Source organism: Ciconia boyciana, chromosome 19 (assembly GCF_034638445.1).
Source record: "Ciconia boyciana chromosome 19, ASM3463844v1, whole genome shotgun sequence".
In the NCBI taxonomy this organism is placed as follows: domain Eukaryota; kingdom Metazoa; phylum Chordata; class Aves; order Ciconiiformes; family Ciconiidae; genus Ciconia; species Ciconia boyciana.
Genome location: NC_132952.1, coordinates 4927839 through 4953424, shown reverse-complemented (window position 1 = coordinate 4953424; position 25586 = coordinate 4927839). Strand labels below are relative to the sequence as shown.

General features: G+C 46.4%; 2 protein-coding genes across 2 annotated transcripts; one reads left to right on the top strand and one right to left on the bottom strand.

Annotated features, from left to right (window-relative positions):
- Positions 1-652: 652 nt before the first annotated feature.
- On the top strand, positions 653-12010 carry CA6 (carbonic anhydrase 6). Its single transcript, XM_072884314.1, has 9 exons — positions 653-756; positions 2867-3049; positions 6174-6322; positions 6733-6828; positions 7394-7460; positions 8026-8183; positions 9347-9470; positions 10752-10824; positions 11356-12010. Exons 1-9 carry the CDS (start codon positions 678-680, stop codon positions 12008-12010), a joined length of 1584 nt encoding a protein of 527 aa, XP_072740415.1. The 5' UTR covers positions 653-677.
- Positions 12011-14095: 2085 nt separating this feature from the next.
- Positions 14096-24764, bottom strand: LOC140661591 (solute carrier family 2, facilitated glucose transporter member 5-like). Its single transcript, XM_072883998.1, has 12 exons — positions 24708-24764; positions 23042-23140; positions 22420-22580; positions 21217-21341; positions 18410-18562; positions 18201-18326; positions 17728-17915; positions 17326-17436; positions 16734-16835; positions 16250-16325; positions 14995-15122; positions 14096-14329 (listed from the first exon to the last, which is right to left on the bottom strand). Exons 1-12 carry the CDS (start codon positions 24762-24764, stop codon positions 14096-14098), a joined length of 1560 nt encoding a protein of 519 aa, XP_072740099.1.
- Positions 24765-25586: the final 822 nt, after the last annotated feature.

Genomic DNA, 25586 nt, shown 5'->3' with positions numbered 1-25586 from the left:
AATCTCTCACATTCAAAACTGGATTTTCAGTGACTAGGGAAGGTGTTGGAAGCAAAACGCTTTGAAATACTAGGCTTGTGGGTGTGGAGCCCTTTTAAATCTGCCCTCAGAAGTCTGATTTTCAAAGGAGCTGAGCTACAATTTTGACTTCTAATAAGATTGTGAATGCTCAGCGCTTTTGAAAACGTAAATGCCTTCTGCCTTGGCTCCTTCCTCTGCGTAACAAGGAAAGAGTTGGCCACCTCAGGACAGTGTTTTGAGATCTGTGTTAGGTATCTTTGCTTACAAAGCACTGTTTTACAGATACTTGCAATGAAGCTTTTCTGCCTGCTCATCAGGAAGGAATGGACAGGAAAAGTGGGCAGAGAGTGCGTGGCAGCTGGGGTCAGACCGTGACTCTGAGACCATCCGCTTTGGCCATCGAGGGAAACCTGTCCCATTTGCACGGGCAGCTTGGTTCAGAGGATCAATGAAGGGCCTTTAGTGTTTAAAGCTGACCGTCCAAATAAAACATCTCTGTGGCATTGTTTGCTGTTACTGTTTTGGATGGGTGAGGAGCAGGGCAGGATGGGTGCTGGAAAGGCCAGACCTGGAGTCAATCGGTATTTACGCTGCCTGAGGATTTTTAAAGAAACGCACTCCCCACCTTGGCTCTGCCTGCAGATACGGCGAGAGGCATGTGGGTCACGGCCGTCTTGTTCCACCTGCTCCTGGTGCCTCGGAGCTGCTCTCACCTCGTGCACTGGACATACAAAGGTAATGAAAAATGAGGCTGTTTTGGGATTGCTGCTGACTGCCAGCTTGCTAAAGATGCTCCCCTCCTTTTTGTACTGCAGAAGCAACACTCAGCTTGACTCTCTTCCCATTAGTGAAAGATCTCCACAGAGCAGCTAATTTATTCCACTTTATTGATGCCTGTGTGTCTTGAAAGTGATTCTCTTCAATGTCACCCCCTTTTACTCCTTTGTGTGGTTTGAACACATTGTCAGAGTTGGCAGATCGATGAGGTTCAAACAATGGGGAAAATCTTTACAATGTGTTAGAATAAAAGCTGCCCTTTGGATGATCCTGGAAGGAAAAGCTTTAAATACTGCCTGCTCATTATTTTATTGTCATATCTCATGCGCTACAGATCAGTAAGAAGTGCTTATTTATGTATTTATATATTTTGTGAAATTTTATCTGATTTTCATTTGTTTTGGGGTTGTTTGCAGAGCTCATTGAAGTAAACAGTAGTCCTTCTATGATCTTCACTGGGCTGGGAATCAAGCTAAAACAAAGGATATTGTTGAATAGATACAATATTGCAATTAGGACGCGAAGCTGTTTGCAGAAGTTCTCTCTGGATTTTCTTTTGGCCAGGCTGTCTGCATCTCCTAAGCCCCCATATTTAATCAATGTCAGGAAATGAATACCTGCAAACTGACATTGCTTAAATGAAATAAAAAGAAAAGAATTGGCAAACAGTAACAAATCCCCAAGTGTGGCCATAATTATAATAACTTGAAAATCAGGAAGATGATGAAGTAGCTTTGAACTATTTTCTTTTTAAAACAATCACCTCTCCAAACCATCTCTGCAGGATTTGAAGTCAGGGAGTTCAACAATCACATGATGATTATTCCTTAGCTCTAGCTCTGTTTGTCTCAGGCAGACATGACTCTGACACCGATCAATATATTGCAGTTCAGGGGTGAAGAAGAAATTGTTTCCATACTGATTGTCAGTCACAGCCATGACAGAGATGGCATTAAAATTTCTACTTATGCTTAAAGTCCTAAATATAGCACTATGGAGAGGGCGAATAGCCTTGAAGGGTTCAAGCATTTGTTAATAGTTTCAGCAGCACCCAGATCTCTGCAGGAAAGATTCAAATTAGGGCTAAGAGGCTTAGAGCCATTGAAAAAGGATAGCATCCCACATGCCAGGTCTCCTGTACATTTGCTCCCTCTCTAGGTGACCACAGGAGATTTTTAGTATGAAATACTTGCAGAAACGATGAGCACATGCAGGTGAAGCTAGGGCCTTTAGTTCTTGGTCCCATGTCAAATGTTTGTGTCTGAGCTAGTGACACTGAGCCAGAAAAAGAGCTGGTATTAACGTTTAGCGTCACCTTCAGGGGCTATAGGGCCTGGGGGTTGAAGGGGCATCAAGAGCTTGGAGCAATCAACTGAATCCTGAAATTGGGACACCCAGGTCCTATTCCACACCAGGATCTGTCTCACAAAAGCAATAAATCACTTTATCAGTATTTGTTGTGTGTAAAAAGGGGGCGTCAGGCAGAGGCACAGCACTGCGCTCACAAGAGGGGTGGGTTCTGTTAATAAGAATAAGGAGGACATCAAAGCCACTCCAGGCCACTCCTATCCCAGAAAACATACAACAGGCTCCATTTATTTAAACCATTTCACTCCCATTCTTCTTTGGTTAGCTCTCTCCCTAGTTAAAACCAGCAAATTTGCTGCCGGTTCCTGATCCTAAGCACAGACTTCCTGCCTAGTGCCCTGGTCCTATTCACTCTCACATTGGTTGACAACCTGATTCCACACCTTTGGCAGCTGAGACCCATTTAAATCCCCATTTCTGTATAAACACCGCCTCTCTTTCGGTGGAGGTTCAGTCTCCAGCGATCAGTAAGCTATTACTGCAATGCAGGTTTCTTATTTTGCAGCACAGTTGTCCTGCAGACAGAATAATGTGTATTTTAACTCTAGGGAAAGCAGAGCAACCATTTATTGCTGCAGCTCCTGGTGTTATAATAACTAGATTGACATGCCCTGCTGGCAATTGAGGAGTTTTCTGACTCCTGAGCTAACAGCAGTTCTCACCACGTCCCAATAACCTGGTTTGCTTCTCCTCCACACAGAAGGAGAGCTGGATGAAGAGCACTGGGGAAAGCACTTTGCAGACTGTGCTGGCAAGCACCAATCTCCAATTGACATCCAGAGGAAAAAAGTGAGGTACAACCCCCAGTTGCTGCAGCTGGAGCTGAGTGGTTACGATGGGCCCTTGCAAGGGGATTTCACAATGACCAACAACGGTCACTCTGGTAAGACTGGGGGGATCCGTCTCATTACCTACCTAAAAAGAGGAGCTGGTCGAGAAGTCGTTGCTGACAAAGGAGCAGCCTGAAACAGAAATCAGGGCATACAGTTCCAGGGGTTCATTTGCTCCTGCAGCAGCTCTAGCTGTCAGTCACCCTTCTGTCAGAAAGAGCAGCTCTAAGGCACAAGGAAGCAAGTGCTGCCTTGTCCCCTTCAGCCCCATTTTGCCCCCGAGCCATGGCTTGGTACGTGCACGGGGCACTGTACACGCAGCATCCAGGGGCCTCCATGCAGCGTTCCCATGATAGCGGATGACGCTGGCAGCCAACAGCGCAGGGAACAGGCCAGCAGCAGCAAAGCAAAGGCCTTACATTTTTGAAATGCAGATGTCTTTAATGGTAGGTCTGTCCTGAAAAGCCAACCCTGTTATCCACACCTCTTCATTAGCGTCCTGCACTGATGAGTTCAGGTTTCTGTGCGTCGTACCAGGTTTAGTCCTGCAGTGCATTCAACGGGAGAAAGAACATACCTTCCTGCTGGGACAGCTGATAGAAGAAATACCTGAACCTGGCAGCTTTCTGCTTTTAAGCTATAAAGCAGGCTGTGGTGTATCCTCTGGAGGTTTCACCAGGCCAGCGTAGCATGCACTTATTACATTGTGTTTGGGGTACAAAGCAGACTTTATGGGTTCAGGTATGTATTTTTCCAGCGCACACGGGATACGGCAACAGCTCCTGTATGCTCATGTCAGCACTCTGCCATACCTAGAACATTATCACAAATCTTCTGCGGCCAGCAAATGACACTAGGTTGAAATGCAGTAGAATGAGACAGCTTTGCCGTAGGGATGGGAAGTTTTTTCTTCCCTGGCTGAGCAGATGTCCTGGGAGGATGTCAAGCTCATGACAGTGCAGGAACACATTATTCGTTTTAGCTGATTGAAATGCTACTCACAGACAATGCCCCCTTTTTTTTTTTAAACTCACCTTACTTTGCTTTGCCATCTCACTTCATTCTGCTCTCCTAGTTTTGCTGTTTTCCCCAATCACAGAGGAAAGCTCTCCAGAAACACATATATAAACCAGAGAAATAAAAGGCAGTTGAGGTTCTGCAAGACACTTTCTCTGTTAGATGTTAAAAAGGGATAAAAAGGCAGCTAGAGCGTTATAGATTGACCCTGTCTTTCAGTGTACTAGAAGACTGCAGGACTATAGTAGTGAATGGTATTTGGTGCATCTTGACTCCTCTCTGCATTCAGAAAATGCATCTTTTGCCCCTGTGCAATAATAAGAACGAGAAGTGAATAATAAGAATAGAGAACCATAGTTCAGTAGCAAGCTTGCATCCGAGGTTCAGTTAGATGTAGGTCCCACAAAGGAGAATCCCACCCTTATAGTCAGAGGATTGGTATTTCAGGTCTCAGGAAGGGAAGCTGAAGCACAGCACGGGTTAAAAGCCTTGCCTTTGGCCACAGAGGGCAAGGCTTATAATTTAGGAGGTCCTGGATTCCCCTGCTGCAGTCTGTAATTCATTGTCTAAATAATTCATCAGCTGGTACTGTTGGGATAATGCTTTTGGACTACAGATGAGCAATGAGAGAATTTTCTAATAGCTGCAGTGGGGAGGGAATGAGTATTTTTGGGAAGGTGTTTGGAACATAAAGCTGGTAGCTCTGTAATCCTGCATGACAGTCCTCTCTTCCTCTCTGTAACAGAGGGAGAGAGAAGTATGGAGCAAGAGCAAGGAAATGAAGTGATGAGAGACATACTGCCTTCAGAGAAAGACTGTTGTGATTGTGTTTCTGAAAATCAAAATGAATACGTACTCCTGTTTGTCACCCACACAAGCTCAACATTCAGTTAGAAGCTCTCATGTCAGCATTGCTACCCTGACTGCCTACAAATTAATTCCTGCAGGTTTAGCTTTCAGATCTCTGACTGCACATGTGTGCTTTCCTATTCTTTTGTTAACATCAATACAATGATTTTCTGATGCAGGGCATTTTAGAAAGGCACAAAGGCAAAATGACTGTCTGTATTCACAGCTCCTGTGAAGTCAGGCTAGGTTTTCCTACTGGCTTCAGTGAGATGGGACAGGGCAGCAATATCTCTCAAGGAAAATGTTCCACTGGGCCACATCAAAAAACACTGCAGATCTGAAAGGGACAGGAGATGGATTTATCAGCAGGACCCTCCTTACAGGCTCTCAGGAGCTGAAGACCAAGTGTCTCACCTAAGAAACCAGCTATGCTTTCTCTCTAGTTGTATAATTACCAGGCTAAATCCCACCTGATAAAGCCTATTTGCAGCAGTGCCGAGTGTCTGCACAAGGCATCTGCACCTATCTACCACATCTGTGCAGACACACTCACACAGATAACCTTAGGTTAATTAAGCCTTTTGTATTCGGCATTTAGACTTTATTTTTTAAACTGGATTGGTCCTCTAGTAGGTAGTGAGGACACAAACGCTCTGGAAGATTAAAATGTCATCCACGCAGGGTGTGTGCAAATTCCTCCAGTAGCAGATTTTTCTTAGAACTGGGATCTCAAGTGTGGCTTTTATTAACTCATTAACTCAACTGCCTCAGAGGCCAGAGATGGGAAAATAAGCTGGCTGCATGTGCTGTAATCTGTAAGGCAGTGATGGACAAAAGTCCCGACTGCAGAGCAGAAAGGCTGGAGAAAGGCACAGTTGCACTCAGTCACTGTATTAATTTCTATCCCCCTTTTCTTCCTTGGAAATAAAGTAGTTCACAAATCTGTGCAGAGCCCTGCAAGATGCGATGTACTGTGCGAGAGATGAGCATTAAAGCACTTTTATTAGTGCCTAAGGAAAACCCCAGAGCTCCTCAGATGGAAGAAAAGTCTGCAGACGCAGCTAGTGCTCAGTCATCTTTGTGCCTGGTATGGTCTGTGATGCACAAGCCTGAGGTCAGGAGAGATTTTAAGCAGACCTAGCTTTAAAAGCTTCAGCGGTTTTCCTTGCATACTGAAGTTAGTTCCCTGAACATGACTGTGCCAGCTTATTTCAGAGAGGGGGTTATTGGCAGAAAGCACTAGGCACTGCAAGCATAGCTACAAGAACGGGCATGGCTGCACCCATTGCTGTCTCCAATCCTGGTTTTCAGTTCAGATTGATTTGCCACCCATCATGCACATCTCCAGAGGGCTCCCAGGCCTCTACACAGCTGTACAGATGCATCTGCACTGGGGTGGCCTGGACCTGGAGACCAGCGGCTCTGAACACACCATAGATGGGATGAGATACTTCGCAGAGGTACTTGTGAACGGAGGGGGCTGAGGGAGGGTGTGTTGCAAGTCTGGCAATTGGGAAATGGGAAGCTGCAGGCCAGAAAGCCTGCAGGAAGCAACGCAGAGGCAAGTGGGAGAAACAGGGCTCTCCCATAAGTGCAGGAGGTTGGTGCAATGCAAGGGCCGAGCCTGATGGTGCTGGCACAGAAGACTAAGAAAAGCTGTTGCAATAGCACCAATATCCTTCAAAGATGGAGTTGTTCCTCCACATTTGTCACAAACCCATTAAACTAAAGGTCTATTTGTCTGTGCTGTGAGGCACAAGCAGCAGGGATTGGGATGGTGACTCTGCCTTCAGTCTGTGTTGAGTCCTTTAAAGCACCGAGGAAGCCATTAATCACTTCTTGCTAAATGACCCTGTCTCTCTTCTGACAGCTGCACATTGTCCATTACAACTCAGCTGACTACTCAAGCTTTGAAGAAGCCAAAGACAAACCAAATGGATTGGCTGTGCTTGCCTTCCTGTATGCGGTAGGTTTGACGCCCAGTCTGCTGAGCAAGGCCAGTCTGTGATCGCTGTTTATACTATAATCGCAGTCTGAGCAGGTCCAGACACGAGCAGCCTGCCTTAGGTTTGCAGGTCTGTCCTAAGATATGTCTGCCACCAGTCTGAGGAAGCTGTGCCGTAGCAGGACTGTTCTTCCCTTATGCCATCTGGGGTTCACACAACACCAGCCAACCCAACTTGGGAGCCCCAGAAAAATTCGCCCCATAAGAAGTACAAATTGATTATCAGGTGCAGCAGCTGGGTTTTCTCTGCTGTTCCTCAACGCCTTGCTCCGATTTGCAAATGGGAACACTTGATTTTGTGTGGATTTAGAAGTGGTGAAAAAGGATCCTTGCAGTTCACTATTCTACCCGAGATCTATGTGTACATACCTTATCATGCCTAGGACTGTCCAGCCTATTAAGAGATCTGTGATAATATTTGTTTTCTTTGTCTCCCACTTCATCAATTAGTCCCACAAACTGCTTAGTAGTATAGAAGGACAGGCGGGCCGCTAACATTTTGTTCAAGTTTCTGTGCTGTGTTTAGGATGGGCACTTCGAGAATACCTACTACAGTGAATTCATTTCCAAACTGGCAAAAATCAGGTTTGCAGGTAAGACCGGGGAATGCCTTTCTCCATCCTCGATATGCTCAAAGCCTGTACATAGGTACTGGGTCTGCACTTGCTGCTTTGCTTGCAATTATGTGGCCAAGCACCCTCAGCCATGCACAACTTCATGCCGTCCCTGCCCACGCAGCTCAAACAGCAGCCCACACAGCAGGGTGGCATGGAAGATGCTCAAGGCAGCAATAAACATACTCTTGGTAGGTGTACGCAACACACTGCAGCACCATCAAATAACAGCTTCCTACGATCCTGCAGTCCATACGCCCAGATAGCAGGTGCTCTGCTGCACTAATCCAGTCTGCTCCCTGGGAGGACTAACAGCTGAGGTGCAGTTGCCTGTCATCTCCAGGACCCAGGTATCTCTGAATGACAAACTGTAGATCCACTGAAAGGACCATTGACTTCCCTCCATCTTCATCCAGTTCTGCCAAAGGTCCAATATAGCAGTGCTCTGGGCAAAGCGATTTGCCAGCGCCAGCTCTAACACCACTCTCACCTTGCGCTTTGTTCCCCCTTAATTGTTAATATTGCCCCTCTGTTTCCTTTTGAGGTCAATCGACAAAGCTCATGTCTCTGGATGTCCAAGCGATGCTGCCAGAAAACCTCTCACACTTCTACAGGTACCAGGGCTCACTAACAACCCCACCTTGCTCCGAGAGTGTGATCTGGACCATCTTTCATTCTCCGATTGTTCTGTCACACACACAGGTAAGCGATAGCTGTTTACCAGACAGAGCAGCTTCTTTTTCCTCCACGCTTCACCTTTCCACACAAGTTTCCTTTTCTGTCCTCCAGTGATTTTGGGAACAGCCTGACAGAGGAGCTAATAGGGCATTTCTCACCTAGGGGTTTTGGGATAGACTCCTAAGCAACTGGAATTACAGGTGGCTGTAACACATCGTGATGCTACCTCAGTTTCTGTACAGCAGCAGTTTACCTGAGGTCTGGTGAGCGATAACAAAGCTCTCTGCTCAGCTCAGCCACTGAAGCACTATAAAAAGGAAGAGACCAGTCAGAATCAACAAGGCAAAAACTACTGCAAGAGAGTCAAAAAAAACCCCAACCCAAAACCATAAGAGCCATTCATAACATTAAAATAATTACAGAATAATTGTCACATTCTTAGAAGAGTATTTCAGGTTTTTTCCTGTCTGCGCTTTCATTGTGCAGCTAGATGGGATCATTTCAGGAGTGGCCTGCTGTGAGTTTTGGCTGCGTGACAGGAGAGGGTTCATCCAGGCTCCAGCAGACGCGGTACAGAGGACCTTGCTGAGTGCCCAGGAGCACTGGGCAGTAACCCCACTTGTGCCAGCAGTTGAATCCTGTCACATGGCAGGATCCCCTTCTCTTCTCTGTCTGCCTTGTCAGGACAAAGGCTTTAGCAGGGAAAAAAGTAACACAAGTAAAATAAGCTTACTGCTGAGTCTTGCAAAGTGGTTCGTCTTCCTTAATGAAAAAGAAGCATCAGGAACATTTTCTTCTAGGAGAAGAACAAGATAAAGTGGAGACTGCAGTGGTGGAGGATCACAGTGTGTTCTCATTTGAAAAAGAAATACTCTTTTTGGCAGGGGGAAGGCTAGTAGGCACTTGTGGGAAAGCAGTATGCTACAGAACAGCAGCAAAATCTCCATCTATGCATACCATCGGGCAGGTGTTAAAAACTTCCTTCAGGCAAAATATCTTTATCATGAATTAGCTGATAAGAGCCCTCATGTTCTGTTCCTTTCCCTTGCTAATATTCAGCAAGACACCCTGTGGGTTCCTCTATAACAAATTGCTAGGTTTAATCCTGAGCTGCAGGATCTGCACTGCACTTCTAGGCAAAACTGTTGTTCCCATTGCCCTCCATAATAAGCCTGCGTTGCTCACAGATCAGCCTCCTGGAGAACACCTTGCTGGACTGGCAAAACAGGACCCTGCGCAACGACTACCGGCATGCTCAGCCCCTCAACGGGCGGGTGGTAGAGTCCTCCTTCAGAGCCAAACTCACCCAAGGTAAAGGGAGTCAGCAGCACGACTCGGGCTTTCCCCCAGGAGGGGCAAGAAACCTATGTGGAAGGAGTTAAGCTAGGCATGGTGGAGATCACCTTTCCTAGGAGGAGCGGTATCCCTGCACAGCAGGTGAAGATGGCCCATGTGCCTCTCTGGCCCCTGACAGCACATCTTGTTTCTAATCACGGAATCCTATAGGTTGGAAAAGACCTTTAAGATCATCGAGTCCAACCATTAACCTAGCACAACCAAGCCCCCCACTACACTGTGTCCCTAAGCACCTCATCCAAACGGCTTTTAAATCCCTCCAGGGATGGTGACTCCACCACTTCCCTGGGCAGCCTGTTCCAATGCTGGACAACCCTTTCCGTGAAGTAAAATTTCCTAATATCCAGTCTAAACCTCCCCTGGCGCAACTTGAGGCCATTTCCTCTCGTCCTATCACTTGTGACCTGGGAGAGGAGACCGACCCCACCTCTCTCCAGCCTCCTTTCAGGCAGTTGTAGAGAGCGATGAGGTCTCCCCTCAGCCTCCTTTTCTCCAGGCTGAACAACCCCAGGTCCCTCAGCCGCTCCCCATCAGCCTTGTGCTCCAGACCCTTCCCCAGCTCCGTTGCCCTTCTCTGGACACGCTCCAGCCCCTCAATGTCTCTCTTGGAGTGAGGGGCCCAACACTGAACACAGCAGTCGAGGTGCGGCCACATCAGGGCCGAGTACAGGGGCACAATCACTGCCCTAGCCCTGCTGGCCACACTATTGCTGATACAAGCCAGGATGCCATTGGCCTTCTTGGCCACCTGGGCACACTGCTGGCTCATATTCAGGCGTCTGTCAGCCAACACCCCCAGGTCCTTCTCTGCCAGGCAGCTTTCCAGCCACTCTTCCCCAAGCCTGTAGCGTTGCGTGGGGTTGTTGTGGCCCAAGTGCAGGACCCAGCACTGAGCCTTGTTGAACCTCATACTAATGGTGCAGTGGTGGCTGTAGGTTGTGTGGCAGCCTCTTGTTTTGACTGCCGTGGTGTCACACAGATCTTCCCAAGATAAGCGGTGCTATATGGCACTGCACCAGAATACTAGGTGCAGGTGTGCCTGCATCCATATGGGTGAGGTACACGAACCATTGTAGAAACAGCTCTGGCATGGCTGATTAGCCAGGCACCATATGGAGATGAGATGCTGCATTTTAAAACAAAGGTTTTCCCCCAACCTTCTACAAACTAGAAAGCAGAAAATCTACCATGTGCAGGTCCTGGCCTTCTGTAAAGTCAGCTGTCTGATTGCTCTAGAAAAATGCCATCCAGAAGAATTCAACCTCAGACTGGAACAAATCCAGATGCAGCTCCAAGACATGAAGAGAGAGTTGCTGAATGGAGTGACCCATATAGGTAAGAAACACCCATCTATTCTAGAGTCCAGCTTGCCTTCCAAGGATGAAGAGCCCATACCCTGCTGTCCTTGATGGCCTAAATCATTAACAGATTTGGTAATTACATGTGCAGGTAGAATTTTGTCCCATATCTAGGCCTGCTGATGGAAATTCTTCAACTACAGTGTCATTAAAGCTAGCGCTAACCTAGCTACTCTCACAGCAACTGCAGCTTTCTCCTGCAACATGTAAGCACATTTTTACAAACAGTGAGGGATTTAAGCTCACAGTTCTCCTAGGATAAATAATCATCTCTATTTTACACAAGATGAGAAAAGAGGAAGGTGCGGGGGGGAAGTTATTTTGCCAAACAGTTGGATGAGGGAGCTAAGCTTTTCATCATTTCAAGCTCCGTCCCTGTTGGTATGACACATGCCAGTAACTGTGGCTCAAGACAGCTAAGACTGCCACAGCCTTGCCAGTTCCTATGGGTGTATTCTTCAGGATTTGGGCTGATTTATAAGCACAGCAGGAAATGTAACAGCTGGCTTTTTGGTTATTTCAGGTATTAAATCCAGCACTTTTCCAGCTTTCTACTTCCCTGTGGAAAACATTGAGAGTTTTGTGAATGTTCATCCCCTCCATAATATGTCTCTCCAAGCCTTCACCTTATGTTTCTGGACAAAAGCCCAGTGTGCTGGCAGTCAGACTGTTCTTTCCTACTCCACACAGGAGAGGGATAATGAGCTAGTGATGACTGTGGGCACAGATGTGGGATTGTGGATAGGAGGCCATTTCATCAGCTTCCCCCTGTACCACAAGGCACAAGATTGGCTGCACTACTGCATGGCATGGGCCTCCCAGTCTGGAATGGCAAATTTATGGCTCAATGGAGCAGCTGGTAAAGCAAAGAGTATCCAGAAGGGGTATGTGAGCCAGGCTGGAGGGACGCTTGTCCTTGGGAAAGCTAGAGACGCTCTTCTTGGGACGTTCTCCAACGGTTTTGTAGGATGGATGACTCATGTGAACCTGTGGAGCCAAGTTCTCAGTCCTGCAGATGTTCGGGCACTTGCACTGTGCAAACCAGGGCAACTGAAGGGAGATATCATAGCATGGGGAGAAACCTCCATGACCCTCTTGGGAGGGGTGGTTCTGGAGTCTGACACCAGCTGTCAGTGACCCCAACTTTTTTTTTTTTTTAAGGCAGCAGAAGAATCCAAATTTCTTGTTGGGGAAACTGAGGAAAACTTCAATTATTTGCTTGTTTCTCCTTCTGCTTTGTATAGGCTCGCTACGCACCTGCTAGTGCTCCAGGTCATTTTTCCAAGTAGGTACATGGGAGCAAAGCCTCCATCAATGGGATAGAGGCAAAGAACAGAGCAGAACTTGGCACAATCCAACACCTTGTATTGTAACATCCCTCCCAGGAGTCTGACTTAGGTCCCATACATAGATGTTCCTATACATGCCAAAGAGCCACTCTCTTTGGTCAAAGGAGCCACTTTCTCAAGTAAAATCTCTCTCACATCCTTCACCCAGTCTCAGTTTTTTACCATCTTCCCTGCATGCATCCTTCCTTCGCGTTTCTCACCATCAAATCACCACCCCTTCCCCTGCAGACGTATCTCATAGGAAAGGGTACGTAAAGCCCTTGCAGGACAGACTGTGGTCCTATGCGATCGTTGTGCTTTGATCAGTGGCATGCCTTCTTTTCTGTAAATGGATGTAGAGACTGAGCATGGAAACAGCTTCTTTTTCAACATGTATACATCACAAGTTTGAGGGCAGATATAAAACTCATCTTCTAAGGCTAAAGTAAAACATGTGAAGGGCTATCTCCATCAACAACAAAATCTGTGCCAGGCTGTTCAACAATTCTGCTTTTTTCAAAACAGAGGGCAGCAGCCCCACATAACAATTAATTAAATTGAATTTCGCCATGTTAAATTATGCCATAATTAACCCCCAAACCCCTTAAACTAATAAATACTTTAAGAAATACTCCACTTCTATCAGCGTGCACTTTACTTTCTTCTGAGAGTCAGCACTAGTCCTTCAGACTCAGAGCTTTTCCAAACCAATTTAGCCTTCGGGTGGAATGGTGCCTTTAAGGAACAACCACCAGAAACCAGTAGAAGGACCAAGCTCTAAACCATTTGAAGACTTTTTCAAGTGGTTTCCAGTACCTGAGAGCTGAGTTATTTCAAAAACTAAATGTAAGCAACTCAATGTGAGAAGCTGAAGACAAGTTTGGACATGTTTGCAAACACAGGCTCCAACCTGCAGCCCACTGCACAGGAATCAACCTGAATTTGACTCCTGCAACACCACAGGGAGGTTCTTACTGAGTTCAATACCATGCGTCTCTGGGGGATGAATGAGCTCCAACTGGCTTAAGCTCCAGAGTAGGGATATGGGGTTATTAAAGGATTAAGACAGGGACGGTTGCTCTTGGGCAACGCTAGGGAGTGAAGCGAGCTAAATAGCTCAAAGACTAGAGTGCCACTGGAACAAATGGGTATCATTGGCTGTGAATAAGGATCAGCCAGATGGATGACTCCTAACCTCAAGAAGGTGGCTTTGGAAGGACGCATCAGCAACAGCTGAGGACTAGGTTTGATTTGAAGGAGAGAGTCTCATGAGCAGGGTGGGGGTGAGATTATAGTGATATGCATTTCCAGTTTAGCGGTCCTTTGAAGCACACGAAGGGAGGACAACAGTTGACAGGATAAATGCCATTATCAGCCCATCTAACAAAGTACCTCAGAACAACTGACACTCTCTCCACCCCAGAGCACCAAAGGCCTGGCATCACTCATGCTGGACCCTCAAATACATGAATGACAGCTCCTCAGAGGAATACAGTGCACTCCTTGCACACGACTGACCAAAACCCCGCCCAAGGGCTGGCTTGTGTCACCTGAGATGTGTCAGTCAGGACATGAGGGACATACATCACCTTATGACACAGGTTACTTGATCACAGGAACTGAGCTGGGCTGAGGATGTTGCCCTTTCCCTGTGACAAATACCATGAATGAGTAATTCGCCTTGGCAATGGCTATGCCACGAAGCAGAATGGTCCCGCTAATTACTCACAGTGAGAACACTCTCAAGACACAATGGCTTATTTGGAAACTCCTGCTGTGGGAAGTTTGCAGAAGGTCTCAATGAAGATCAGTATCAAACGATGAATTGATGTAATTGTTCTCCTGCTGAACAGATCCTGAAAAATGTCTGGGCCAGGCCAAACACTGAGCTGGGTCACAGCTCACTGCTGGAGATTTCTTTCTTCTCTGCCTGCCCACCTGGGACAGTGTGGAAATCCTCAAGCTGTTCTTTGTCATCCTGAATCTCCACCTTGTTCCTCTTGGCCATGATCCTGTTGATTTCCATGAAGGTTTTGTTCTTTGTCTCAGGAACAATAAAGAAGATGTAAACTATAGTGGCGAGGCAGATGGCACAGAAGATGAGGAAGCTGTAGGGCCCCAGTCCAGCCTAGGGCAATGAAAGATGACAGACAGCAGGGATCAGAGGAATACTCCAGTTGTGTAGTACACTACATGCTTTGGACATGCTGAACCCTGCTATAGCTATAAAAAAAGCAGCCACAGTGATGTGCACACATTTTAAGTTGAACAACTACAAGTTAGGGGTGGTTCTAGATTCTGTCTTCTCATACCACCACCATGGATTTATTGGAAATCACCATGGATTTAATGGAAAAGGAGAGTGAGAGTCTGATATAAATCAAACTAAACTCACCAGCTCCCTTTGCACAGGCTAAAATCATCAACTGTACCAATTCATGGGTCACTGCTGCTGGGGATCAGTTTGAACTGGTGACCCAGAGATCAAAAGCTAAAAATTGGCTAAAATGGAAGATGGGGAATTTGCAATCTGTTCCATGCTCCTGAATTCAGCATCAGACATTCACCTAGAAAAATAACCGCTTTCTTTTAAAGCATGTGCAACGGACAGATGTGATAAAAAATGCTGATTAACATCAGTTTCTTGCCCTTAATATATAATCCTGCATACAGGTACTGGGAACCAACTTGGGCATTTACAGCTCTCAGGATTAAAAAGGCTCTCTAAGAACACAGGGGTGAAGACGGTAATTTTAAGCTGAAGTTTTGCCCTGTCGAGTGATCGCATCTTACCTCCATGTAGAGGAACACAAGCCCCACCGTGAAGTTGCACAGCCAGTGCACAGACCCACCCACCATGAACGCTGCCGGCCGGGATGACTGCAGGAACATCTCGGTGATCATCACAAAGGGAATTGGACCTGGAAGGTAGCTGCATATGTGGAAATCCCAAAGGCAATTCCCCCACTCTGAATTCCTAGATTACACCGTTCATTTCAGTGGCAGGCAATGGTTTCTAAAGCACTAGTGTTTAGAAACACCCAATAAATCAAATAAGGGATTAAATAAAAAAAACCCGGGGCAACTAAATGACTTTCCTAAGCTCACACGCAGCAATCAACCTCTTCTCTCCTACGGCTGCACCTTAGCCATGAACCCATCTCCCGCACAAATTGTAAAATAAGGTTGATAAACACGAGCTGTCTCTCCAGAGAGCACCCTATGAGCAGCAACTAAGCAAGTGATTGCTTCTTAAAAAAAGAAAAACAGAGAAACATGCCAACACATGCAGGTGTTGGAAAAATGACTCATGGAACGAGCTCTCAGGCCCGTGCCCTGGACTGCCGCCCCGTGGCACAGTTAAGCAGAAACAGACCATGTTAACGGGGTCAGGCCACAGGTCCAGCTGGCCTGGTGGGCTCCCTCCAGCAATCTCCCTGCCCCGGCGCTTGAATCTGCCTGATGGCATAAACTGAAAAGGAAAGGTTATATGTAATTCCATCTGCCAGTGAAACCTCTACAGGAGTTTCAAAACCGTATTGCTGCATCCAGCAAGGGTCTGGCAGGGCTTTCCAAGCTAAACAGACAACTCTACCATGCTAAGAAGCTAGTCAGGACAAAGCCTTTCCAATATCCACATCTACCTGCACATCTCCTTTCTGCAAAGTGATGTGCAGGGCCACGCGTATCATTTGAGTTGCTTTGGACTTGATTTGTTGCTTACAGATGCAAGCATGCAACATCTCTGCCCAGTTGGTAGGGCTCACTATCTCAGTGTAGTTTTGCTCCAGATCTTACTGGGGGAATCTCAGGCACAATTGTGCTTTTGCTTTTCCTCTTGAAAGCCAGATGCTCCCCTGCCTCACCGACACAGCCAGCTAATCACTGGAACATAAGCCTAGCTGACAATCAACAAGGTGCATGGCCACCCAGAGAAGAAGTTTTATCTCCTTGGCTTAGCTCCACAAAGCTTTTGATTTGAAATTCAGCATAACACTTGGCTTTACCCAGCTTGTGGAGGAGGCTAGACTAAACCGTGCATACTTACTGGCTCCAATAGCGTGTCCAATGATGTAAACAATGACGCACACTATGCTGAGGTAAGACATCCATGAGACAGTGGTCTGTGAAGAATTTAATCACAGGTTAGATGTGGTTCCTATCTGAACATCCCCAACACATTCAAGGCACCATTTGTAGTAAGATTTGAAGGCATTCTAAAGCCAGTGTCACCCTCCATTGCCAGATATGTCCATACTTAGCCACAAAAATCATAGCCTGGGTATGATCCTTGCTTCCAACAAATGGATGTAACAGGTATTATGAACATGACACACTGGAAGGAGTATTCAGACAAGCAGGATCATAGCTTTTCCTGGGTTTACTTTAGGTAGATATACAAGTACAAAGACCTTTCATACTGTCCCCTCCCGCCCAGGGTGTAGAAGCAACTTCAAAATATACTAATGGCCTGTTCCCTGGAAGGCCCAGAAATGCACGGGTAGGATCACCTGAGCCATTCAACTACAGACCTGGAGATTGAGGGCCAAAGTTAACACTGCACAGGAGACACAGCACAATCCAAAGCCAGCAAGGAGAAGGATTCTCCTCCCCAGGGATTCCACGATGAAAACCTGAAAGAGACAGAAGAGGGTGAGAGACCAGACACCTGGGCACAGCACTTCTTATTCCAGAAACATTTATTAAGGTAATCTTTGTCTTTTAGGAAATTCAGTAAGATTTCTACCATCTACTGATAGACTGTGGGCATGAAGCCACCCAGGAACTGCAAAAAGCTGGATGTGTCAATACCACTGAGAGAACAGGCAGGCCATTCTTCAGTACCCAGTCCCAGTGAGAACTGCATGGAAACCCTGCATGGTAACACTGGACAGCAAAAGGAGGGCATATCAGCCTGGAGACCAGAGACTGAAAGCTTCCAAGGCATGTGAGAAATCAGCATGATTAATCACTTTAACATAGCTGCCTTCACCCAAGGGACACTGCAGGGCATCTGTTGTGCCAAGCAGCTCACAGTATGTGTCAATAACAATCTAATTTAAACAGTGACAGACAGGGGAGACTGGACAAGCTAGAACTCCAAGAGCCCTAACAGAAACTTACAGCAAGCAAAGTCATGACGACATTGATGGCACCTATCGACACAGTGACATATTGAACGTTGTTCTTGTCCACACCTGCTGACTGGAAGATTCTGTCTGCGTAGTAGAAGACCTGGAGCAAAACCAGAGCTGTGTTTATATGTGGCCAAAGGCAGAACACAGGAATCCCATTTTGGCTGCTTTTACATCCTGGAACTGGTGCACAGAAGCCTGAGAACTGAATTCTTTCATTTCTGGAGACATTGCGCCACAACGTGATGCAGAACCAGTGTCCCTGATGAAGGGGTACTCCTGTGTCCTAGGTTCTAGCTCCTGTGTCAGCACTGCCCCACATCATCCACTCTGAAGTCCCATCCCTTTATTACTGACCCCACTGGCCTTGCCCACATGCCTTCCCACTCACCGCATTAACCCCAGAGAGCTGCTGGCCCATCATCATGACAATGATAGAGATGAGCTGCCATCGCAGTCCTCTGAAGGTGCACAGGCTGAGTACAGAGAAATGTCCTTCTTCCTTTTCTGATGAGTCTTCTTGGCGCATTTCTTCCATTTCATCATCCACATCATCCCAGCCTCGCAGCTTCTGCAGAGCTAGTTGGGAGAGGAAGGTGAGTTATGGACCCCAGAGAACAGGTCTACAGTGAGCTCTCCTTTCAGTTCAAGTCAGAACAATATGGGCAACCGTGCTTCCACGGTGGGAAGTCAGAGATTCACACATGCGGAGAAAAGAGCAATGTTGCAGGAATTCCATCCACCAGCAACATGCCAATGAAGAATTTCACACTAGCTTGCTTCACTGTTGGTTGCTGTCAGTCATGACCCACAGTCAGATCTATCCCATTCCATCTCCCCTTTCATTAAAGGATGATGCTCTACCTTGTCGTGCTTGCTCTTCATTGCCCTTTTGTATCAGCAGATACCTGGGACTCTCAGGGAAAAAGGGCAATATAAGGAGCTGAATTAGTGATGGGATCCCAGTGAGCCCCAGCAGCACGGGCCAGCCTGCAACAAGCGGGACAAGATGACAACTGTGAGAAGTCTTTCCCCAATGGAGCCCACAGAAAAGTCCCGAGCTAGGGCTTTACCTTCAGCATTCCCAAGGATGCTGTGGAGACCAAGGATCTGAGCTACAAGGATGCCAAGGGTGATGAAGAGCTGGGGTACTACCCCAATAGCACCTCTCAGATTTTTGGGGGACATTTCTCCAAGGAACATGGGAACCACATTGGAGGCCAGACCTAGTAGTTAGAGAACAATGTTAGACAAGCAGCTGATGTCAGCACACTCACCATCTTCAGCTTACTTACCTTTTTCCCCACGTGAGATCAAAGTGATCCCTGCTGGACCAGAGGACACATGGAAACCTCACACTCAAACCCTTCTGCTCCAGCTGAAGATTTAATGTCATCTTCTGGCCAGTGGATAAGCTGTGTATGCTTTCCTCGCTCTTCAGTGGAACATGGGACAAAAACCACGTGGCACTGGTTCCCTCAGTAGGTGGACAGGTACAAAATCCATCACTGCATCTGGTGCCCAGGGATCTAGCTTTCTCTGGGAGCCGTTAGAGAAAGAAGTTTGTCCCACTACCTCTCTGTTCATAAGAAATGCTGTCTCTTCACCAAGGCTGTCAATATTATACTCACATATCTTAAAATAAGACAGAAATCATCTCTGTGGCTAAGCTGCAGAGGCATTCCCATGCTGCAGTTAATTCAAGGAGCCTGGATTGTTTCACCCATTTCAACTGAAATACAGTAGGGAACCAACCATGTGTGCATGATGGGCCTTGGGAGTGCAACCTGCCCATGTTCTGGTGCTTTGAGGGTCCAACTTATTAACTGCTCAGCAGCAAAGCATTTTAGGAGTCCGAGAAGGCTAATGGTAGCCTGTCTTGCCTACAGAGCTGGCAGATGATTTGGGGGCTCTCAGTGTTCGTCTTCATAAAAGTAGCTTTCTCCCAGCAGGGTCTACCAAGTACTTCAACACAATACATGCAAAGAAAAATTGTGTCCTACTTCAGGTTTGGAAACAAACTCAAAGTATAAGGGAGGAATTTCTACTTCCTCTAAAACAAGAAAAGAAATCAGTATCCAAACAAGCAGATGTGAAGGTGGAAGGATGTGAATTCTTGCTGGCTTTTAAAAATTCACTACTCTTAATTGCTCAGTAATGCTTTGCAGAGAGCTTTGCTGGTTTAAGCTCTCTTACAGGTAGCATGCTGGCAGAGCCATTTCTACTCTAATAGGACACTCAAGACACAGGTTATTTTGAGGAACATTGCATGGTTACCCACAGTAACCCCAGAGAGCTGCCAGCTCCCATGCTTCTGCTGTAAATCCTGGCATGCAAAACCCAAACTCCTGGAGTCAAGTGACCACACGAGACTCTTATCTTACATTTCTAAAGTTCCTAGCCTTCAGGAGCTTAGCGTTACAAAGCTTGGATGATCAAGCTGTTATGTGAAAGCCAAAAAGCATGGAAACAAGTATTAAAGCAACTAGAAAACATTATGAAACTCATCTCGTGAGGTGTACTAAGTTCACGCTATAACCAGCCTTTTAATTGCCCAGATTAAAACATGCTAGCAGTGACTCCTGGACTACCGTGTTCGAGTAACAGTGGCTTTCTAACTGTTCAGACCTACGCTGATCAAGCCCTGTCACAGAGGGGCCCTGCATGCAACAGGGCTGTCAACAGTGCTACCAGCACCGGAGCTGCCCTTCTGCAAGGACGAGTGACGCCTGGATCCCACCAGAGCCTGAAGCCGGCTGCCTTGGCTCAGCAGCTTCCCTCCCCAGACACCGTGTCCACAGCTCAAGTGAGCTCAAGCTGTGAAGGGCAAGTCAGGACAGGCAGTCCAGATTCTTTTGTCAGTTATAAGTAACTGGAAGGAGGGATCACACTTAACAGGTCCCTTAGTATTTATTCAGAGAACCAATGCTAAGGGCAGCTGCCAGGCTTAGGAGAGTCAAAAGCCAAAACAAAACCATTGGACTAGATAAATTTCCTGCCTTAGCTCACCAATTGCAATTGCTGCACATTACAGATCAAGTTGTCTTCCTATGTCAGTGTTCTCGCGTTTTATCTTTACAGGATATCCCAACTCACTAGTAAGCCATGGAGCATGTCAGTCTCGCCAGCCCAAAGCCAATTAATTGAGCCTAAATACTGTTAGGACCCTTATCAACCTGACTGTGCATACACTCAGTACAGTACTGCATGGGGTACCCAGCCATTCCGGGTTTCTGTTCGTTCCATATTACTGTAGCTCTAATACAGCCGCTAATACAGCAACTCACATACACCTTTCTCCTCGGCTTCCCACTATCTTTGCAGTAAATCCAGCGGCTCCGAACCCTTCGCTCTCCTTTTTAACATTTCTCCTGCAGGAAGAACAGTCAGTTCCAGGACCGTGTTACTGGATCTGGCATTGTCTCCAATGACTTTGACTTAGAAGGATATTCTGTTTCTGATTATGTTAAAAAGCAAAAAAAAAAAAAAGGGGGGGGGGCAAAAAAATAAAGCTAGGCTATCTGCTTTAAGATGTCTGGGAAAACAAATTATCATAATCATATCTTCAACAGCATATCCAATCATGCTGTTGGAGCTCCAGTGCCTAGCAGATGCTTATTACAGAGGATAGCTGCACCTACAGACACACATCTCCTCCGTACATCTTAAAGTCCAGTCCCACTGCCGTTGTTTACTAGAGATCTTTAGTACTTCTGCAACATGCAGATGACAACTGTTACTCAAGCAAGTACAGCACTGTTATGCAGATGCATGGCTCAAATGTGCTACCTGTGAAACCATCTGTTGCGAGAATAAAAAACCTTTACATAGCCAAGAATAAATTTATTGCTTTCCCTTTACCATCCAACCTCTCACTTACCAGCATATATTCCCATGATAACACGTGAAAGGATGATTACTTCAAAGGTTTTTGCTAGCTCTGAGGTTCCCATAAGGATTGCAGCAGCAATAGAGAAGAGGTTATTTATCAGCAAAGTGCCCTTTCTGCAAAAAGTAATACAGAGGGAAACAGATTCAGTTTATTTTTTCTAAGGCCCCAAGAGCAGATAGATCCCCTCTGTGTTATACTGTCCTGTACTGGTTTCAGCTGGGATAGAGTTGATTCTCTTTATAGTAGCTAGTATGGGGCTATGCTTTGGATTTGTGCTGAAAACAGTGTTGATAACTCAGGGATGTTTTAGTTGTTGCTAAGTAATGTTTGCACTGGTCAAGGACTTTTCAGCTGCCCATGCTCTGCCAGGTGCAGAAGTTGGGAGGGGGCACAGCCAAGACAGTTGATCCAAACTGCCCAACGAGCTATTCCATACCATAGGGCGTCATGCTCAGCATATAAAGCTGGGGAAGGAGAAGGAAGGGGGGACATTTGGAGTGATGGCGTTTGTCTTCCCAAGTCACCGTTACGCGTGATGGAGCCCTGCTGTCCTGGAGATGGCTGAACCCCTGCCTGCCCATGGGAAGGAGTGAAGGAATGCCTTGCTTTGCTTGCGTGCGTGGCTTTTGCTTTCCCTATTAACCTGTCTTTATCTCAACCCACCAGTTTTCTCACTTTTACTCTTCTGATTCTCTCCCCCATCCCACCGGGGGGGAGCAAGCGAGCGGCTGTGTGGGGCTTAGTTGCTGGCTGGAGTTAAACCACTACATGTCCAAAACTCAGATGAATCACCATCCCAAAGACGAGTCAAAGAGAAAATGGCGATTGTCCCATTTCTCCTGAAGGGAATGAAGGCTTCAAGAAAGAACTGAAGTTTCTCAGGAAACCCAAGCAGCAGAAGCTGGGCCTGATCTCGGATCCCAGCCCAGGGCTTTCATCATTGCTCTCTACCTGGCTCAGTGCCCAGCATACAGCCCAGCCTTGGCCATAGTGAAACTATATAAATTCTTCTACATGTGGGAGACAACACGTATTGCTGAGTCCAGCAACTAATCACCAGCCCATCTGCCTTACAATCAAGGTGTGCGTGACACAGTCATGCTCCTGATGGGCTTGGCAAGCTGGAGTGACTGGTGAGGCAAGTCTTATCTGAACTGTTGATGAAGGATGTTAAACACCACTGTCACATACCGGCCACAATTGTTGACCAGAGGCCACACCATGAGGGACCCAAACAAGCCACCCAGAGGGTACATGGACACAGTAAGAGACCAGAGCAGTGTCTGGAAGCCACTGTCCATCGGCACTCCACTCCTGTTGAAGTAGGTTTGGTTGTAAAAGTCTTGCATGTACTGGAATGAAACACAGAGCATGTTTAGCACAGTAAGTAAAATTTTTATGCTGTAAAAGTTAATTAACAACAAATGCCATAAAGCTTTACACAAATGTCTTGATAAAAACCAGAATGGCTGAGTTGCAAAATGAATGCAAGAGAGGGATGATGGAGAAGTCTGGACTAGATAACTGTTACTACAAGTTATCCTGCCTTATGGGATTTGCCTGGTTTCCAGAAGGGAAGGCATTCCTCATGCCCTGCCTCCCCTCGGCACAAAGTCCGAACAGCAGCGTTACACACCTTAACAGCCCCCTTCCCTTTCCTGAGGAACCGCGTCTCACCAGGTGCCCGGTGATTCAAAGCACGGAGAAGTACAAGCATCTGCCCACAAACACCCATAACCTGCTGTTACGCTCCCGCCTTGTTTTGTTTGTAAACCTACTCCTAGGTCATGGTCCACTCCACGGTCCAACCTACCGGGGCTGGAGAATTGATCACAGACACGTTGTAGCCATACTGGAAAGAAGACCCAAATGCAGATATCAGTGTTACCAGCGCAAGCAAAAGCGTCATTTTCTGCAGAGGGGAAAGAAAACACACAAACACCACCTTAGAAGCAGGTTTGGCTTTTAGGTATAACTGAAATTCAGTAAAAATAAAGAAATACCCTAAGACTTGCCTCCTGTGTTTTTCACTTCACGTTACTGTATAAAGAAAGCCCAATGGGTTGTTTTCATTATAACTCATTTTGTTCTGCTTGATTTGCACATAGTCGTTACAGTCATTCATTCTACTCTTTCCTGGTATTGATGGATCATTTGGATGATGAATAATTTTTAAGTTATCATTCTCAAAATACCACCCCGCAGTGAAAAAAGTTGTATGCAATTATTCTTTTTCCAATATGCAAATTGGTTAGTGAAATAACACAGGATATTGGCAGAGGAAAGCTTTAAAAAGAAGAGATTTTGTATGAAGTGGCAAAATCCCTTTCCTGTTCATTTGTTCTGCCTCCCACGTTTCAGGATCAAGCTGTTTATGGATCTAATCCGATTGCCACTGGAGCCAATTAGAATTTATCCAAGTAGCTCAGTGAGGGCTTGGTTGTCGGGTGTAAGAGCAGCACTTTGCAGTTAAACAGAAGGGTGAAATTGCCACCTGGAGTAGGATCAAACACCAACCATGTTTGTGGGTACATAGTCCTCAGGGTTACAAGCAACTCGCTTTTCACAACAATTTAGTTGCTTATTCAGTCCTCAGGCTGGCCCTACTGCATTGACTGAGCTTGCTTTTTCTATAGCTCATTAATATACCTCATTGCTGCTACATCAATAAAGTAATTTTTCATTCAGACGTATAATTTTCTGTCACCAGCATCAGCCTTCATGTCTGCAAGGTTTTATGTCCCAACACCCAACTCAGGTCCCACATGAAGGATCTGTCATTTCCCTAAATGAACATTTGTCCAAAGAGCTGCTGGTACTCCCTGTGTTCCTCAGAAGCTCTAGCAGCTCACCTCCAGAGATCTGCAGAGTTTACGGCACTGTAGGAGATCAAAATTCAAGTCAATCTCAGAGTAAAGATCAGGAGGAAGCCGAGGCTTCCAGCTACATTTTCTAGGGGTAGACTGTTGACATTCTCTCATTGGTGATGAAAGGCAGGCTGCCTTGCTCTCATTAAACAAATCCCAGGAGCTCAAAAGAGCCACTGGTGTTAATTATTCACATTCAGCATTTTTAGGGAAACCTCTGGCATACACGAGCATTACATTGTGCAAGATTCCACAGAAATGCTGCTGTGAAAGGCAGCCCCCATCCAGAAGCATCTACAGCCTAAAACTGATTAGAAAGTAGGAAAGAAAACTCACACACAGAAGAGGAAAGTCACACAGAAGTTACATGGTAGGTCAGCTGCAGACAGAGAGAAAATCATGAGACTCGGTGCAATACTACGCTGCAGACGGACATAAACTGGTTTCAAGAGTACATGCATCTCTGCTCTGCCTGTGAGACCAGTTGTGGATATGTTAGCCCAAAAGATCTTGGTCTTCTCCTTTCTCTACAAGTACCTGCAGATCTCAAATAGCTTGCTCTGTATCTCTGTGGGAGGCTCAAGTTGGAAGCATAGAGTCCAGCATACTTACCCCCTTTGAACCTTCATTGTAGTCAGAGCTCTCCTGCTTCTCTCCTTTCAGCTTCATTTTGGTGTTTCAATCACAGATGCCGAGTACGGGCTTTTATAGCCAAAACAGACAGCGCAGGGGATGGAAACGCCCTACACAGAAAATCCCCCTCTGACTTTTCAGAAAACATCCAATCACCGACAAGCTCTATCAGCCGAAGTAAGTTGTTGTTGTCTGATCATTCCCTTATTCTGCACGACTCCCTCGTGTCTTCTCTTTCTTTTCCTTGCTCAAGTCTGTTGCCGCTAGGTCAGATGTTCTTTTGCCAGATCCTGACTCAAAACACTGAGGTGCTGCCTAGCTCCAGGGGAAACAGGTTCATCTGTCCAACTAGAAGGGGCAGATATCGCAAGAGCTGCTACAGGAGCTGGTTTCCCTCAGCTATATCTACATGGACAAGATGAGTCTATAGCAATAGAGCTGCTGCAGCTCGTGGGCAGCTGTGGACGGCACAGCTGGAGAGGCTGCCTGGCAACTGCTGCATTCCGGGGAAAATGGGGCATTCTGTGGGAGCAGCCTTGGCAACAGAGAGGGTGTTTGCCAGGGGCCACAGCGATAAAACTGAACTGTACTAACCCTCCTCCTGCAGCCACAAATTGCATATCTGCCCTTGGGATGAAATGCTGCTCATCGTCCTACCTTGCACAGACCAACTTGCTCAGGGCACTTTTGCAGTTCACAGAGAACAGGCTCATCCTCTCAGGTTTGTGTTTTTGACAGCGCACAGAACACGCTGTTTTTCCACCAAAGCACATTAGTTCCTTTCCTTCTACCTGCAAGGTATACCACGTGTTGCTGGCTTAGTATTAACCTCCTACACTATGAGACTACTTTGAACAG

What these genes read in the sequence shown, in the direction of transcription:
- LOC140661591 (XM_072883998.1), bottom strand. Translation starts at nt 24,764, where the DNA reads ATGAAGCTGAAAGGAGAGAAGCAGGAGAGCTCTGACTACAATGAAGGT. An exon ending in TGAAGAGCAAGCACGACAAG is followed by an intron (nt 17,916 to 18,200) that starts GTAGAGCATCAT and finishes TCTCCCAACTAG; the next exon opens with CTCTGCAGAAGCTGCGAGGC. An exon ending in TTGTGTTCCTCTACATGGAG is followed by an intron (nt 14,330 to 14,994) that starts GTAAGATGCGAT and finishes TCATTGCCCTAG; the next exon opens with GCTGGACTGGGGCCCTACAG.
- CA6 (XM_072884314.1), top strand. Translation starts at nt 678, where the DNA reads ATGTGGGTCACGGCCGTCTTGTTCCACCTGCTCCTGGTGCCTCGGAGC. An exon ending in GACCAACAACGGTCACTCTG is followed by an intron (nt 3,050 to 6,173) that starts GTAAGACTGGGG and finishes CCTGGTTTTCAG; the next exon opens with TTCAGATTGATTTGCCACCC. An exon ending in GGATGAGATACTTCGCAGAG is followed by an intron (nt 6,323 to 6,732) that starts GTACTTGTGAAC and finishes CTCTTCTGACAG; the next exon opens with CTGCACATTGTCCATTACAA.